Below are 17355 nucleotides of genomic sequence, written 5' to 3' on the forward strand. Positions count from 1 at the left end.
GTATTTAAAAAAAAAAAAAAAAAACAGAATCAAAAGAGTGCCTACAAAAGAGCCTGGTGTCTGTTGTTGCCATTGACAGAGAACTGGGTCTCAAAGCACTCATGGGGATCCAAGGCTGTAAGAATTCCAAGTGGGGCTGGAGAGATGGCTCAGCAGTTAAGAGCACCGACTGCTCCTCTACAGGTTCTGAGTTCAATTCCCAGCCAACTACATGGTGGCTCACAACCATCTGTAATGGGATCCAATGCCCTTTCTGGTGTGTCTGAAGACAGCAATACACTCACATACATGAAATAAATAAATCTTTAAAAAAAAAAAAAAGAATTACAAGCAAAATGCTCACTTTGGCAGCACATATTTTAAACTGGAATGATGTGCATGCATGTTACACAGGATGACACGCAAACTCATGAAGTGTTCCATATTTGTAAGATTCTCCGAGGTCCAAAAGGACATGTAGGAGATTTTTTTTCCTAATTTTAAAAGATTTATTTTTATTTCCTGTGCACTGGTGTTTTGCCTGCATGTCTGTCTGTGTGAGGGTGTTGGATCACAGACAGTTGTGAGTTGCCACGTGGATGCTGGGAATTGAACGTGGGTTCTCTGAAAGAACAGCCAGGGCTAACAGCCATGGAGTCATCTCTTCAGCCCCTATGTAGGAAATTTTAATCTCAGAGAGAGAGAGAGACAGAGACAGAGACAGACAGAGAGATCAGACAGAGAGAGAATTCCAAGCAAAATGGAGGAGGGAAGAAAAAACCTTCCTGGATGGTACCAGGAACTCCTTTAGCCTGACCCCTAGTGTCCCTCACCAACATCACAGCCTCAAGCCTTTTCTCCCCTCCCCCACTTCTTTGTTTTGTTTTGCTTTGATTGCTATGTTGCCCATGCTAGCCTGGACCCCTTTATGTAATCAGGCTGGCCCCAAACTTAGGACAATCCCCCTGCTTCAGTCACCTGCGGGCTGGAGTTACAAATGTGTATCACTATGAGGGGCTCAACCCAGGTTCTCAGTCTTGTGCACTAAGCTTGTTTTTCACTGTGGATTCCAGTGCTGAGAGCATACCAGGGCTCTCTGTTTTATTCTGCGTGCTATCAGATCATACACTGTAAGCGTCTCTCTAATTTGGAAACTAGGCTCCAAGCCAAGGTCAAAGGAAGAGCAGGGCTGGGGGAAGGGACCAGATGGGCTCAAACTATCATTTTCATCAGTGACTCACCAGGGAGCCAGATGCAGCATCCCTGCTTCTGACCCTGTGTCTCCTGAGGGAACAGAAAAACAGCCTTTGCCTCTGGTTCTGACGAGACACGAGCTTATCCACTAGCTACATTTTGCAGTCTCTAGAAGCTACCAGCAAAATCAAGGCAGATTTAAGTTGTCAAAAGAGGAAGCACACTAACTTTATAGAGCTCCTTTGCTTCTAGAAGAGAAGTAGTTTTCTTTCCCTACATTGCTCCACATATTTACAAGCTGGTAACCGTTTGTTCCATGACCACGTTGTTGTCATGTGATACCAAGTAACTATACTACCAAGCTCCCATTATACTATATTCTACGTACCCAACATGTATTAACCGTTTCAACAGGTGCCATTATCCCACTTTACATTTCAAAGCTTTATTTATAATTACTATATTATTATTATCATTGTATATATGTGTGTTTGTGTATGTGTCTGTGTATGTGCATGATCCAGAAGCATGGTACGCTCATGCCTTGGTGTGGGTGTGGAAGTCAGGAGACCACTTTGGGAAATGAGGAATCTTCTTCCACTGTGGGCTCAGGGGATCTGACCCAGGTTGTCAGGCTTATGTGGCAACTGCTTTATGGGCTGATCCATCTTGCTGGCCCATTATCCTATTTTATAACTAAGGAAACTAAAGAAGAAAGCTAGACCAAGGATGTCTGAACCAAGATGTCAGAAACTGTCTCCTAGTCCCTTTGTCTTGTTCTGAGAAATCTCAAGTACAGAAGAAAGGTTGACATGATACAACCATCACTCCTTTATCACTTAGTATCTACATAGTATCTATTACCTATTTTCATCTATTATCTATATAGTATCTATTACCTATTTTCATCTATTATCTATATAGTATCTATTACCTATTTTCTTTCTCTCCCTCCCTCCCTCTCTCTCTCTCTCTCTCTCTCTCTCTCTCTCTCTCTCTCTCTCTCTCTCTCTCTCTTTCTTTCTTTCTTTCTTTCTTTCTTTCTTTCTTTCTTTCTCTTTTTTGGGGGGTGGTGCGAAACAGGGTTTCTCTGTATAACCCGGGGTGTCCTGGAACTCACTCTGTAGACCAAGCTGGCCTCGAACTCAGAAATCCACCTGCCTCTGCTTCCCAAGTGCCAGGGTTAAAGGCGTGAGCCACCACCGCCCCACTATCTATTTTCATCTGTTATCTATACAGTATCTATTTATTTATTATCTCTTATCTATATGGTATCTATTATCTATTTTTATCTATTATCTATGTAGTAACTATTATCTACTTATCATCTATTTAGTTTTATTTTTCATTTTATACCTTGTTTAAATTTTAAACCTTGCTATATTCAGGCTCCGTTAAAAATATATTTGTTCAGACACCATTGCATATGCCAGCAAGATTCTGCTGAAAGGACCCTGATATAGCTGTCTCTTGTAAGGCTATGCCAGTGCCTGACAAACACAGAAGTGGATGCTCACAGTCACCTATTGGATGGAACACAGGGCCCCCAATGGAGGAGCTAGAGAAAGTACTCAAGGAGCTGGGGGGTGGGGGGGAATCTGCAACCCTATTGGTGGAACAACAATATGAACTAACCAGTACCCCCAGAGCTTGTGTCTCTAGCTGCATATGTAACAGAAGATGGCCTAGTCAGCCATCACTGGGAAGAGAGGCCCCTTGGTCTTGCAAACTTTATATGCCCCAGTACAGGGGAACACCAGGGCCAAGAAGTGGGAGTGGGTGGGTACGGGGGTGGGAGTGAGGGTATGGGGGACTTTTGGGATAGCATTTGAAATGTAAAATAAGAAAATACATAATTAAAAAAATACACTTGTTTATTAATATTTGTATCCATGTATTTGTATATACATGTGCTACAGTGTCAGAGGACAACTTGTAGGACTTGGTTCTCCTTTCCCATTTGGATTCCAGGGATATAACTCTGGTCACTAAGCTTGGAGGCAAACACCTTTCCCACATGAGCCATCTTGCTGGCCTCAGGTCAGATTTCCTAAAGGATATGCATATAAAAGATGAAGGAAAACCCAGCTGCTATGGTGGCACACATGTGTAATCCCAGCATTTGGGAAGATGAAGCAAAAGGGGCGGAAAGAAGGAAGAAAGGATGAAGGGTGAAGGAAGAAGGGGAGGAAGAAAATAAATGGGCTCAAGAGTTAGCTCAGTGTGTAAAGTGCTTGTTGTACAAGCTTGAGGTTTTGAGTTCAAATCCCCCAGCATCCCTAAAATGTCTAGCATAGTTTCACGGACCTGCAGTCACAGCTCTGAGGAGGCAGGGACAGGTGGGTCTTGAGGGCTTGCTGGCCAGCCAGTCTAGCTGCATCAATGAGTTTCATTCAAGTTCAGTGAGAGGCACTATAAAATGGAGATGTCAAGTATGGTGGTAGATGGCTTCAATCCTAACACTAGGGAGGCAAAGGCAAGCTAATTTCTTGAGTTTGAGGCTAGCCTGGTCTACACAGTGCTTGGATTCAACAAAAACATAAAAGAAAAACAAAACAAAGTAATTTCACCACATAATGATCTGTCTATTAAATGGCAACTATAAATCTAACTTGAAAAGCCAGGGCTGGCAGACAAGGAAGCAGTCCACTCTTCTGTGGGCACCACAGTCTGGCTCAAGCTTTCTGATGAACAATCTGGATTTGCATATAATAACTATAAAACTTTTCACAGACTTAGATCCAGCTAGAAAATAAGGAAGATTTTTCCATTGGCTAGGAAGAAAGCTCAGAAAGTATGGGCACTTATTTTCTCTGTGCAAGCTTGAGGAACCAAGTTCAAAACTCCCACACTCACATAAATAGTCAGACATGGCTGCCAACATCCCTGCAACCCTAGCACTGCTCGGGGTGCAGACAAGAGCATCCATGGGGCTTTTTGTCTACCAGCCGAGCTCCAAGTCCAGTGGAGACCCTGTCTCAAGAGAATAAGGAAGAGAATGCTAGAACAGGGTAGATACCTCCTTCCCTGGCCTCTGGATGTTCACATGGACACACACACTAACACACGACACATGTATGCGCATCTATATACAAAAAAAAATGAATAAAAGAAGGACAGAAGGAGGCCAGGCATGGTGGTGCACGCCTTTAATCCCAGCACTCGGGAGGCAGAGGCAGGTGGATTTCTGAGTTTGAGGCCAGCCTGGTCTACAGAGTGAGTTCCAGGACAGCCAGAGCTATACAGAGAAACCCTGTCTCAAAAAAAAAAAAAAAAAAAAAAAAAGAAGAAGAAGAAGAAGAAGAAGAAGAAGAAGAAGAAGAAGAAGAAGAAGAAGAAGAAGAAGAAGAAGGAGGACAGAAGAAAGGTATACAGGAAAAAAAGAAAGGAAGCAAGCAGCAAAGGAAGCAAGTGAAGGAAGGGAGGGAGGGAGGGAAGGAAGGAGAAAGGATTTACTTCAAGCTCGGCCTGGTAATGCAAGCCTGTAATCCCAGTTACACAGTGAGGACAGAGACAGCTTGGGCAAGGTAGTAGGCAGTATTTCAAATTTCTTAAGAAGTAAGAAAAGGGCTGAGGCTTAGTGAGAACACTTGACTAGCATGGTGTGGCCCTACAGTCAATTCTCAGCACATAAAGAAGAAAAGAAAAACACATTTCTACTACACACACACACACACACACACACACACACACACACACACACACATATACACACACATTACTAATAAAGAGGAACAAATTAACCATTTACTACTGTGTACATCAATATGATTCTATATATCAAGTAAGCTATAATGATAAGACATGACCTATTTTAATGAATGAGGTGTACAGTCTAACTTGGCCTGTAAACCGCTCTCCTGGACTTGAATCCCAGTGCTGTCGACTACACACTTTCAGCAAACATCTCTCTTCTAAGGATGGACTTGGATTCACTTGGATCCCGCATGTAGTACCTAGCTCTTGACTTGATGTGTGCCTTTTCATATGGGGTAGGGAAGTAGTTACGTATCCAATCCAGAATGTTGACTGTGGTGCTCTGCTACCAAGCTTGAGGTGTATATCCTTCATGAACTGAAAAGAGAGATGGCTGGAAAGCACACTCCAGGCAGACTGCCTGAGCACAGAGCTCAGTGTTGTCATGTGACAGCTTAGGTGAGTGACTGCACCTCCCAAAAAGTGAAATCTATTTAGTCACCACATGGCTAATAATATAACCTACCCCATGAAGTTTTTAAGGTTAAGATGAGATGATGTCTGTAGAGAACTTAGCATAAGCGCTTCACATGTGGTGTACTCTCCACAGACGTCAGCCCTCGGTATCCTTTGATCACTGTGCTCTGTGGTGGCCACTCACTATGTTCTTGTCATTGCAAAGGGGCCCGGGTTCCAAAGTAGTGCAGAGGTCAGCCAGGGTTAATGGTGTGAGGTTGTCAGCGTGTCATGTTTCAAAAGAAGGATAATACCTACTATGACTCTCATTAGTGTGGCGTTAACTGCTTACTGAAAATAGCAGGCAGTTTAAAATTTCCCATATTGTTTAATTGCTGTTAGACCCTGACAAGACAAGTGCTCTTGATAAGAATAAAAACTTTAAATGAACTCAAAGAGTTCTATGTACATTAGGTGGACCCCAACTACAAATATTTTAAGTGAACTGTCTCTATACACTTACAATGACAGACACAGCTAGAACTTAGTGACTTTGAAGCCTCCTTTGTTTCACATTAGTCTTTGTCTTTTCAAGTAAAAGTAAGATGACTTCAGTTCAAGGCCCAATTCCAGAAACATTTTTAAAAATGTTTTGTTTTGTTTTTGTGGTATTAGGGATTGAAGCAGAGCCACATGTGTGATATGCAAGCATCCAACCACTGAGGTACATCCCTAGCTCCAGATGCTGTTAGTGGCCTATGCCCTTCCTGCCACAGCCCCCTCCCCCTCCCCCTCCCCCTCCCCCCACGCCCTGCAGAAGGGACCAGGGCTTGTACTGAGGATCACTGGGCCATGGCACCAGCAAGTGCTTACCTGGAGGAGATAGAGAAGTCCTGGGGCAAACAGGGTGACTGGGTACAGAGACTGGTATGTTGCTAAGGCAAGAAAAACAGCACTGAGGAAAACGCTGCCTGTGAAGAGAAACAAAGGTGTGGGAGAACCCAGCCTCATCAATCAGGACTTCAACGTGAAACTCCTAAATGCTCAATTACCTGCCAAGTGCTTCCTGATATGCGAGGTACTATGCAAACTCAAACAGAAGGAAACTACTTGGTTTAGTTCCCATGAAAGGCAAGCATGGAAGTCAAAATCACCACCTTTAGCAACCTGTGATGCCACAGACATGTTTCTTAAGAATTTTTCAGAGGCAGAAAGATTCTATAAAACCTCCATCCAAAGATTTACAAACAGGTAACACCTATTAACCTCCATGTCTAATGCACGAAGTCACTGAACCTGCAATTACTGCTCACAATGTTCAGAGCTATAAAACCTCTACAGTTCCTGCTTGTGGTACTCAGAGCTATGAAACCGAGCCCTCTGGATCTCACGACAGCTCATCCTCTGTAACACCTCTACCTTGAAGCTGCATGTTTCTTTTTTTCTAAATAAAAACACAAATGATGTTTATTGCTTGGTTTCACTCTGTAGCCTAAGCTGCTGTTAAACTTGCAGCAATCCTTTTGTGTAAGTCCTCCAAGCCCTCACATCAAACTAAGAGTATATTCTTTTCATTAATAATGGGTCAGTCTATTCACTATATAAAATGGACTGTATATAATCATTACAAATGCACTAAAAGAATCTACGGTGATGTAAAAAGAAAACTTATAAAACCTTGTTAAATGAAAATTTAAGAAATAAAGCTTATGCCATCAGGCTCAGCTTATCTGTTTTCTTTTTAAAGCTTTTAAAAAATGTACCTCTAAACTAAGACTAGAGGTTTCAAAGTGACCTAGAAATCAGTTGAACATAATGGTTCTAAGTGTATGTCTCATGATGGTTACGGTTTATAAAACAGCAGCACTCATTGTTACTCTGATGAGTATGGGATCAACTCTTTGCTAAAAGTAACAGAAATTTTCACAATGGTGTTTCACAAGAAGAGGACCTCTTCCTTCACTAATCCAAGGAAGTTTACACGTTTCCCTAGCTCCAGGGACACACAGACAGAGATGATCAATAAGCTCTTTCACACACTAAAGTATGTCTATTGACTTGACGGCAAGTGCCTTTACTCACTGGGCAATGTCACCCTCAGGGAGTCTACACACCTGAAACACGAGTCACCACGGGAGGAGAAAAGGCTAGGAACACGTGTGTCGGAATCAGGGCTAGGAACACGTGTGTGTCGGAATCAGAAGAGGAGGATTATGACAAGAAAAGAAAAGAGTTTAAGGAGGGTGGGAAACACAGTAATGGAACGCATGTAATTTAAAAAGTGGATTCTACCTGGGGGAGAGCTAGGATACGGGGAAAGAGGAAGAATGGGAACAAAGCATAATGTCACACATGTATGAAAGTTCATCTTAAAAACAGAAATAAGAAGAAGATGAGCAAGTAGAATAAAAGAACTCTGAACGTTTATTCTTCAAACCAAGAATCTACAAACTAAGAATAATCGTGGTGGACAAAACAGTAGGGAGGGAGATGGCGGGGACAGGAGGAAACTGGGTGTAGAGGACAAAGAGCAGCGTGCCTGGAATAAGGCTGCCCCACTGTACTGATGAGTAACAGGCAAGATGGTCTGGACTTCAGGTACTTGCTAAAACAACTGAGCAGACACAGGAACAAGCCTGGCCAAGCCCTGACACCAAGAGAGGCCTCCTCCCATCTACTGAGTTATAGACTCTGGAACCAGAACCAAGTCACCCTGACACAGGGAGGTGGCACCCATGAGAGAGGCAAAAGTAGGCTCAGGACTCCTTGACCTTGACACAAGTTTGAATAACAATTTGTGGGAAATTGGCCAAGAGTGGGAAAATGCTAGAGAGAGTTCTTTATTTCACATGTTCTCTACGCATCTGGTAGGCCCATACATGTATGTGTTGTCAGAGTTAAGAGGCTACTGTTCCAAATCATTCATTTGTACAAATAAGGTGGAAATACATGACCATCGCCTCATTCTCTGCCTCAGGAGGCACTGGAGAGTGAAATAAACACAGTTGCCTCCTGCCTTAATTGCCTAAAATCAGTAATTGCTTGTCTGGAACACTGTCTGTAAGACCCAAGAGAGAAAAAAGGCTAGTAAAAGAGGAATAGGGTGAACTTAGAAATGTCTTAAAATGTGCTCTGATGATCAGGAAGAAGCAATATGTCTTCTTGTTTCTTTGTTTGTTTGTTTGTTTATGCATAGGGTCTCTCTATGTAGCCCTGGCTGTTCTGGAACTCACTATGTAGACCAAGTTAGCCCAGATCTCATAGCAATCTGCCTTCCTCTGACTCCTGGGTTCTAGGATTCAAGGTATCTGCCTCCACACCCAGCCCTGGGTTGATATCGTAAGTAATTTTAATTGTTTTATTAGTACTAGGGACTGTAGCCCATGGCCTTGCTGGGCAAGTGCTCTACCACTGAGCTACATTCCCAGTGCCTGCATGGAAATCTTAGGCAAGAAGAATCAACTCCGCTTGCCTCCTATTAGTAAGTGACACCGGAGCCCAGCCAAATACCCCAGCTCCACATTTCTTCTTATACCAGTCCCCAAGCCCACAGGTCGGCCTTTGAAGTGTGGGTCAGCTCTTGCTCTCATCTGTCACCAGTGTTCAGCAATCTCTTTCTAGTTGGCCCCATCCTTCACAGAAGCACCAAATGACTTTTCTAAATCAGGCAGTGACTAATCTACAAAGACTAAGCCAGGTACTGCAGTGCACACCTGTAATGTCAGCACTCCCAAAGGCAAGGCAGGAGCACCAGGAACGCAAGACCATCTTCAGCTTGGCTGAAACAATCCTGGGCTACCCGAGACCCTGTCTCAAAAACCAAAACACAGTTTGTTCGAGTTACTGCCATGACATTGGGGCAGCAGAGGCTCAAGTGCATTCAAGATTGGACTTCACCCATAAGCCACTGCCATGGGCAAACAAGGCATGGCTGCTGGAATTGTTGATCCTGCTTTACAACAAGCACTGGAAAACACTCTCATCTACAACGGCCTACCATGTGGAGCTCTCAGAGCTGCCAAAGTCTCAGACAAGGGCCAAGCCCATCTTTGTGTGCTTGCATCCAGCTGTGAAAAGCCTGTGTGTAAGTCAAGTTGGTGGAAGCCCTTTGTGCTCAGCACCAAATCACACTAATTAAACTTGATGACAGCAAGAAACTAAGGGCAATGGGTGTACCTCTGTAGAATTGATAGAGATGGGAAATACCATAATGTGGTTGGTTGTGGTTGTATAGTGGTTAGGGACCATGACAAAGCATCTCAAGCCAAGAATATCATTGAAGAGTTACTCAAATGCAAGAAATTAATAAATACACTTAGCTTTAAAAAAAAAAAAAAAGCAAAGCCAGAGCTTTGTTTAAAAGTGGTGGCACACACTTTTAATCCTAGCACCTGGGAGGCAGAGGCAAGTTAATCTTTATGAGTTCAAGGTCAGCCTGGTCTACACAGCTAGTTCCAGGTCAGCCAGGGATACACAGAGAAACTCTGTACTGGAAAACAAAAAACAAAACAACACAAAAAGAAAGATGGGCTATGGTAGTAGTGGTGCTGATGGTACATGAATTAATCACAGCATCTGGGAGGCAGAAGCAGGCAAATCTCTACGTTCAAAGCCAGCCTATAAAGATAGATAGATAGATAGATAGATAGATAGATAGATAGATAGATAGATAGATAGATAGATAGATAGATAGATATAGACAGACAGACAGACAGACAGACAGACAGGAATAGTCCACAGACAGACCTACCGACCCAACCAGACCTGACCAGACCAGACAGACTTCTGAAGTCCCATCTCATCGATCAGATTAAGTTCAAACTCCAAGAGCAAGCACGAGCCTCCCCACCTGCGCTTTGCCTGTCTCCTCACCTCCCATCACTTGCCCACACACCTGCCTTCCACTTACACCACCAGTGCAGTTGCTGAAAACAGCATGCCCTTCCACCCATGTGTCTGTGCTCACGCTAGTCTTCCTGACTGAGCTCACTTCCTGTCATCCCTCAGTGGCCACAGAACCCAAGCACAGTTAAGAAAAGTAGTTACAGCTGACACTTGCTGCTCCCTTCCTAGGTGGCCTGCAGTGTGTCATGTCTACTTCAAGAAGGTGCCAGACTCAAAGAGGCCTTCAGGGAACAGCTTGCGAAAGAACTTTCTGCTCACTTTCTTGTGACACATTTATTGTGATAAAAAACCACATATTCTACTCATTTCACACATGTAGAAAGCAAGGCATAGAAGTAAGGTTAAATACAGAACCTAAAGTTGCCCAACCGCCCCAGTCCATCCTTTCAGCTCTTGTTAAGGAGACTCTAGTTTGCCCTTTCTTCCCCATCTGTCTTGGGAATTTCTCAAGGGCAGTAGGCTGTTCTTAATTCTGACTCTTCTCCTTTTGCAGCACACACACCGAATGTGTAACTGACAGGATGAATGAACATCAATCAGTAATACATAGGAGAGTCTTTTTAAAAGCAAGCACATAGCTGGAGGTGGTGGCTCATGCCTTTAATCCCAGCACCCAGGAGGCAGATCTCTGAGTTCAAGGCCAGCCAGAAAGGTCTACAGATTGAGTGCCCAGGACTACACAGAGAAACCCTATTTTAAAAAGAAAGAAAGAAAAAAAAAGAGGCACAATAAGGCAAAGCAATCCTCTTGAGGAAGAAGCCACAAAGCGTTAACAGAGTTAGGTAATGTAACCTGAGAAGCACAACACAAATCTAATCTACTTTAGAATGGATCAGATCCTACAGATGAACACTTGGGAACTCAGAATGGTAGGGGCCTGGCATGGGGATGCTTTCTAGAATAAAATGATGACTGGATGGCTGAGGCCTGAATTCTGGGGTAGAAGCACAATGCTCCTACAGCCAATGGCCTGGTGTCTGGGTATGAGACAAAACAGGCATGGAGGTGCACAAAGACTTAGAAAGAGCTGGTAGGCCTTGAAGAAATCTAAAAAGGGTAAGAAGAATGAAGAAGGCATCCAGTTAGGATATGTGGACGGCAAAGGGGCAGGGAAGATGGAAAAAAGTAAAAGGTGGCCAAATATTTCAAGCAAACTGTGATAAGCAAACACCAGAGTCGGCTGTGTCAAACATACGCTGGGTGTCAAGGAGACTGGTGACTCGGGTGTGTCCTCATGGAGCTCCCAGTAAACAACACAAAATATAGGAAAGTAGTTCATCGGAGGCAGGCCACGCCCACCGGGGTGCTGAGCTTTGAACAGTGAGTGAGTGAGTGAGTGAGACCTAGCCTCTAGGAGCAGCACAGCAGAATGGGAGGATGCAAAATAACTGTGCTAAGAATAGGCAGGATGCGAATTAACAGAGTGGGGCAGGGGCTCTCTCTGGACAAGGACAACTGACATGGACATGGAGAATCAAAGAGTTCAAAGTCAATCTCTGCTCTAGAGTGAGTTTAAGGTCAGCCTAGCATACTTGAGATCCAAAAAGAAAGACATAGGAGTCGTTAGTTTAAAGACAAAGATACCCCCGCTTCTTTTTTGAGTCAAGGTCTCCTATCACTCACACTGGCTTTGGGCTTGCAATGTAGTTGAGGATGACCTTGAACTTCTGGTCTTCCTGTCTCTATTTTCCAAATCCGAGGTCCTCAGGCAGAGGCCGCCACCTCAGGTTTATGAAGTGCTAGGGATTATATCAGCGAAGCAAGAACTCTACCAACTGTGCTACATCCCTAGCCCAGTTTTTATATTTCTACAACTGAAATAATGTCTAACCAGGATGACTTGTGCCAAGAGGAATATGAGTACAACTTATTAGTATTTGCAAGTGCAGCCCATAAAAGCTCTAGGTTTCATGAGCAAAACTTCACCTTTGGCCTGACCACAGACAGAAACATTAGGATAAATTAGCTAAGTGGATACAGGACTAGCTGCTGTATCAGGGAATGACATTACCCAATCTAACTCTGAGTATGTTTTTCGACTCTGTATCAGGGTGGGGGCCAAAACAAGCCTCTACAAGAAGGTACCTCAGGGACTGCACCTTCCTGAGGGCCTGGGTAAGTGACACAACAGCAGGGCAGAGGCAGGAGGAGACAGACGTAGGAATGAGACAAGAAGCCAGTGGCTGGCTCAGGATATGGATGTAGCAAGGATACATAGTTAGAGACTGGGTCATAGACAGTGACCTGTCCCAGGGCGGGCAGGCAGTGGGACAGACTGGAATACTGCCCAAAAGGGCCGAGGTCCCATAGGACTATCAGAAGAGGAAATTGCACCAGCATCTGAGGCAACAGGAGGCAGGGAAAGGCTCGGGGGAGGCCCAGTGCACTCACATCCCTTGCCAACTGGGCTCTTTTAACGGGGAAGGCTGTCCCAAAGCAATCTAAGCATACCAATGGGGAAACTTTGAGCACCACTTTGTTCCAAACAGAACTGTGAGCATGCCACATGCCATAAACCATAAACTGCAGACTTTTCAATCAATATTACATTCCCATCTTACAGATCAGGAAGTGGAGATAGAAAGGGACATGAGCCTGACCGATCTCCTTCCAGACCCCACTGTATCTCTGCACCACCGTGCTGATCTCAGTCTATAGCTGAGCTATAATAACCGCAGGTCAGAGTGAGAATGTCTCACCAAGCCAAAACAAGTAAGTGAGAGTGAACTATACTATCTTTAGTTTTACTGCTTATGCAATGCAACAGAAACAGGGCTTGAAGAATGTACAACTATCCCAGTCTTACTGAATGAGCTCTTACTAGGATTACTAATATACTTGAAAAATCAAAGCGGTTCAGAGAGAATGCAACTAAGAGAGAATTCTTCAAATATTTTAATAGATTAGGAACACTGTGATATTCTCTATTTACAGCATACAACAGTAGAAAATAAATGTCCAGCACTAGGGGAGAGCCAGGCTACAGAACAAATGTCTATGAGACATGGAGATAGGAGTAGGGTGGAGAAAGACTCACTTTTTGTTTGGTATAAGTTTCTTTTATTCTTACCAAATGCTTGAACTACTCCTAATTTTTAAAATGAAAATGAAAATTACAAGGAAAATGACAAATGTGTGTTTAATGTCTGTACTACTTTAGAAAGAACCCCAGCACACAAAATCTATGCAGTGCTGGGAATTGAACCTATGGCTTTGCATATGATAGGCAAATGCTCTACCAAGTAAGCTACATACCCACCCCTCTGTATTACTTTAGGATAGGCTCTCAAAAGAAGAATAAGCCAGGCACGGTGGCACACACCTTTAATCACAGCACTCAGGAACCAGAGGCAGGAAGATCTCTGTGAGTTCAGGGTCAACCTTATTCACATAGAAAGTTCCAGACAACTATAGCTATATAGAGAGGCACTGTCTCAAAAACAAAAAGCAGAATAAATAAAAAATACAAGCATTTTAAGACTGCTGATAAATGGCCTCCCAGGAGGGTCATACAAATTTGTTAAGCCAACTTGTAATGTTCATAAAATATTAAACAACATTGTGTGTATAACATTTTAAAATATCTGTGCAGGGCAGTGGTGGCACATGTCTGTAATCCCAGCACTTGGGAGGCAGAGGCAGGCAGATTTCTGAGTTCAAGTCCAGCCTGGTCTACAGAGCGAGTTCCAGGACAGCCAGGGCTACACAGAGAAACCCTGTCTTGGAAAAAAAGAAAACAAACAAGCAAAAAAATCTGTGATTTTATTCAACAGAAATCAAGTTATACAGTAAAAGGCCTCTCTGTGGAACCAAAACTATAGCTCTGTGATTTTCTTAGAACTATTTTCCTCCCCTCCCTAGGTTTAAAAAAAAATTATTTGTGCATATTCACAGAAAGTAAATGGAAGCCATTGGAGAACTTGTGAGAGCTGTGTCTCTCCTTCCATCATGTGGGTCCTGGGAACCAAATTCAGATTGTCACTAGTAGTTGCAGGCTCCTTGGCCTGCTGTAACCTAGGCTGGCCTCAGACTCCTCACTAAATTACTGAGGATGATTTTGGAATTTTGGATTAACAGGCATGTGCTACTATGACTGCTATTACTTTTAAAATTTTGAATCAGGGTCTAAGTTGCTTAGCTGGCTCTCTAGTGCACCATATAAGCAAAGGCAGCCCTTGAATTTACAACCCTACTGCCTTTGACTTCTAAGTAACTCTTTAAAGTGACATATCAATACTAATAACAAGAATAACAGTCATAATAGTAATAAACAAAAGTGACATTTCCAGTGCTGGTCAAGGTGACACATATCTGTATTCCAGCTACTTAGGAGGCTGAGTACGAAGGGTTCCTTGAACCCAAAAGCTTAAGCTAACCTAGACAACCGCACAAGAGCTCTAATAAGGTTAAAACAAAACAAAACAAAACAAAACAAAACAAAACAATTAGAAAGGTGACATTTCCCGAGGCAAGTGCTTCTGGTTGATGAAGCATGTATCCTTTAATTGGTGGACACTAGGTATCTTGGTAAGGGACAACCTATCTGAGCTTAGCATCTAGAGACACAGACTGAGGCAGGAAATATATACAGTAAAAACTTTTTTTTATAAGATTTATTTACTTATTTTATGTATGTAAGTACACTGTAGCTGTTTTCAGACACACCAGAAGAGGGCATCGGATCCCATTACAGATGGTTGGGGGGCACCATGTGGTTGCTGGGAATTGAACTCAGGACCTCTGGAAGAGCAGTCAGTGCTCTTAACTGCTGAGCCATCTCTCCATAAAAACTCTTTATTGTTAAGAACTGTCTCCTGCAAAAATGACTACAACCTTCATAACAATATCAGAATTTCTTCACCACTAGAAACTGAAGCTAGGGGTTTTATGCATGCAATACAAGAATTCTACCACTGAGCTATATCCCAGACTGTAATTATTAAAAATAACCCAATAAATGAAACTAAAAGGCCAAAAGAAAGAACATCGTAAGCAACCCAGAAGAAACAATGTCTTATGAAGAGCTAAGTCGTTCTTATGAGCTACCTGCAAAAGGTTAGTTAGTACACTGTACATAAAGGTTCATGACACCCGATATTACATGATGAGTATTTCTTGATCTTACAAATGAGTAAGCAACAGTATTTGAAAATAAGAATTCCGGGGACTGGAGAGATGGCTCAGCGGTTAAGAGCACTGACTGCTCTTCTGAAGGTCCTGAGTTCAAATCCCAGCAACCATATGGTGGCTCACAACCATCTGTAATGAGATCTGACTCTCTCTTATGGAGTGTCTGAAGGCAGCTACAGTGTACTTAGATATAATAATAAATAAATCTTTAAAAAAAAGAAAATAAAAATTCCTATGACATTATAGGAATATATTATAAGAATATAAATTTAGCAACAAATTTAAGAAATCGTGAGCTGGTAGATTCATTTCTAGAACTGATTGTTAAGAAAACACCTGGTTGTTCCCAGCTTCTGGATAGCCAGAAGAATGGATACAGAAAATGTGGTTCATTTACACAATGGACTACTACTCAGCTATTAAGAACAAGGACATCCTGACTTTTGCAGGCAAATGGATGGAACTAGAAAACATCATCCTGAGTGAGGTAACTCAGACCCAAAAGGACATGCATGGTATAATAATAATAATAATAATAATAATAATAATAATAATAAGTGGATATTAGCCAAAAAGAAAAAGAAAAAAGAAAAAACCCATACAGAATACACAAGATACAGTCCACAGAATTCAAAAGGCTCAACAAGCTGAAGTGCCCAAGTGAGGACACCTCAGTCCCACTCGGGAGAGAGAAGAAAGCAATCACAAGTGGGGAGGGAGGGAGAGACTTGGGAGAGAAAGTGGATGGGGTGGGGGGACAGTGGGTAGAGGGGAACCTGATCTGGTATTGGGTGAGGGAAAAGGACTGAAGCTCGGAGGGCCAGCAGAAAAAATGTAAACAGGCAACCTCAGGAAATAGGAGGTTGGGGGAAACCCTCAGAATGCACCAGAGACCTGGGAGTTAAGAGACTCTCGGGACTTAGATGAAATGCCCAACAGTGGGGAGAGGGAACTTACAGAGCCCACCTCCAGCAGGAAGACAGGACATCAAGTAAGGGATGGGGTTGCCAGCCCACAGTCACACCTCTGACCCATAATTGTTCCTGTCTGAAAGAATTACAGGGATGGAAATGGAGAGGACCCTGAGGAAAAGAAGGTCCAGCAACAGGCCCAAAGTGGGGTCCAGCTCAAGGGGAGGTCCCAAGGCCTGACACTATTACTGAGGCTATGAAGCACTAACAAAAAGGGACCTAGCAGTCTGCCTTCCAAAAGACCCAACAAACAGCTGAAAGAGTCAGATGCAGTCATTTGTACCCAATCAATGGACAGAAGCAGCTGACCCCTGTTGTTGAATTAGGGAAGGCTGAAAGAAGCTGAGGAGAAGTGCGATCCTGTAGGAGGATCAGCAGTCTCAATTCATCTGGACCCCCAAGATCTCTCAAACACCGGACCACCAAACATGCAGCATACACCAGCTGATATGAGGCCCCTAACACACATACAGTAGAGGACTTCCGGGTCTGTGTTCATCCAGAGATGAAGCACCTAACCCTCAAGAGACTGGAGGCCCAGGGAGTTTAGAGGTCAGGCGAGGTCGGGGGTGGGGGCATCCATGTGGAGACAGGGTGGGGTGGGGAGGAGATGTGGGATGTGGAGCAGTCGGAGGGTGGATGGGAAGGGGCAGGGAATGGAATATGGAGTGTAAAAAATGAATTACAAATAAAATTAAATTAAAAAAAAAAGAAAATACCTGGTTGTGAAGGCAAAAAAAAAAAATCAATACAGGGGACAAAGCTAATTGTAGTATTATTTAAGTAGCTAAATAACAGAAAATCACCTAAATACTAAGTAGCAGAAATTGATTAAAGAATCTCTAAGCTGAGCATGGTAGTTGAAACACACCTATAACACCAGCACTCAGGAAGCTGAGGCATTTAGAGCCTAGCTTGGGCTACATTGTGAGCTTGAAGTCTATCTGGTTACATACCAAAACCTTCTCTCATACATACATACATACACACACATACATACACACATGCACATATACATGCATAC

At 43.1% G+C, this 17355-nt stretch overlaps 1 protein-coding gene across 2 annotated transcripts in view; it reads right to left on the bottom strand.

The window, feature by feature from the left end:
- Pigu (phosphatidylinositol glycan anchor biosynthesis, class U) overlaps nucleotides 1–17355 on the bottom strand; it is a 79182-nt gene that overhangs the window by 30061 nt on the left and 31766 nt on the right. For both annotated transcript variants that reach the window (XM_006499333.1, NM_001004721.1), the window contains exon 7: nucleotides 6199–6296. In XM_006499333.1, coding sequence (XP_006499396.1) covers nucleotides 6199–6296 — 98 coding nt within the window. The remainder of the gene's footprint in view (nucleotides 1–6198; nucleotides 6297–17355) is intronic.

This window comes from Mus musculus, chromosome 2 (genome assembly GCF_000001635.26).
Source record: "Mus musculus strain C57BL/6J chromosome 2, GRCm38.p6 C57BL/6J".
Lineage (NCBI taxonomy): Eukaryota > Metazoa > Chordata > Mammalia > Rodentia > Muridae > Mus > Mus musculus.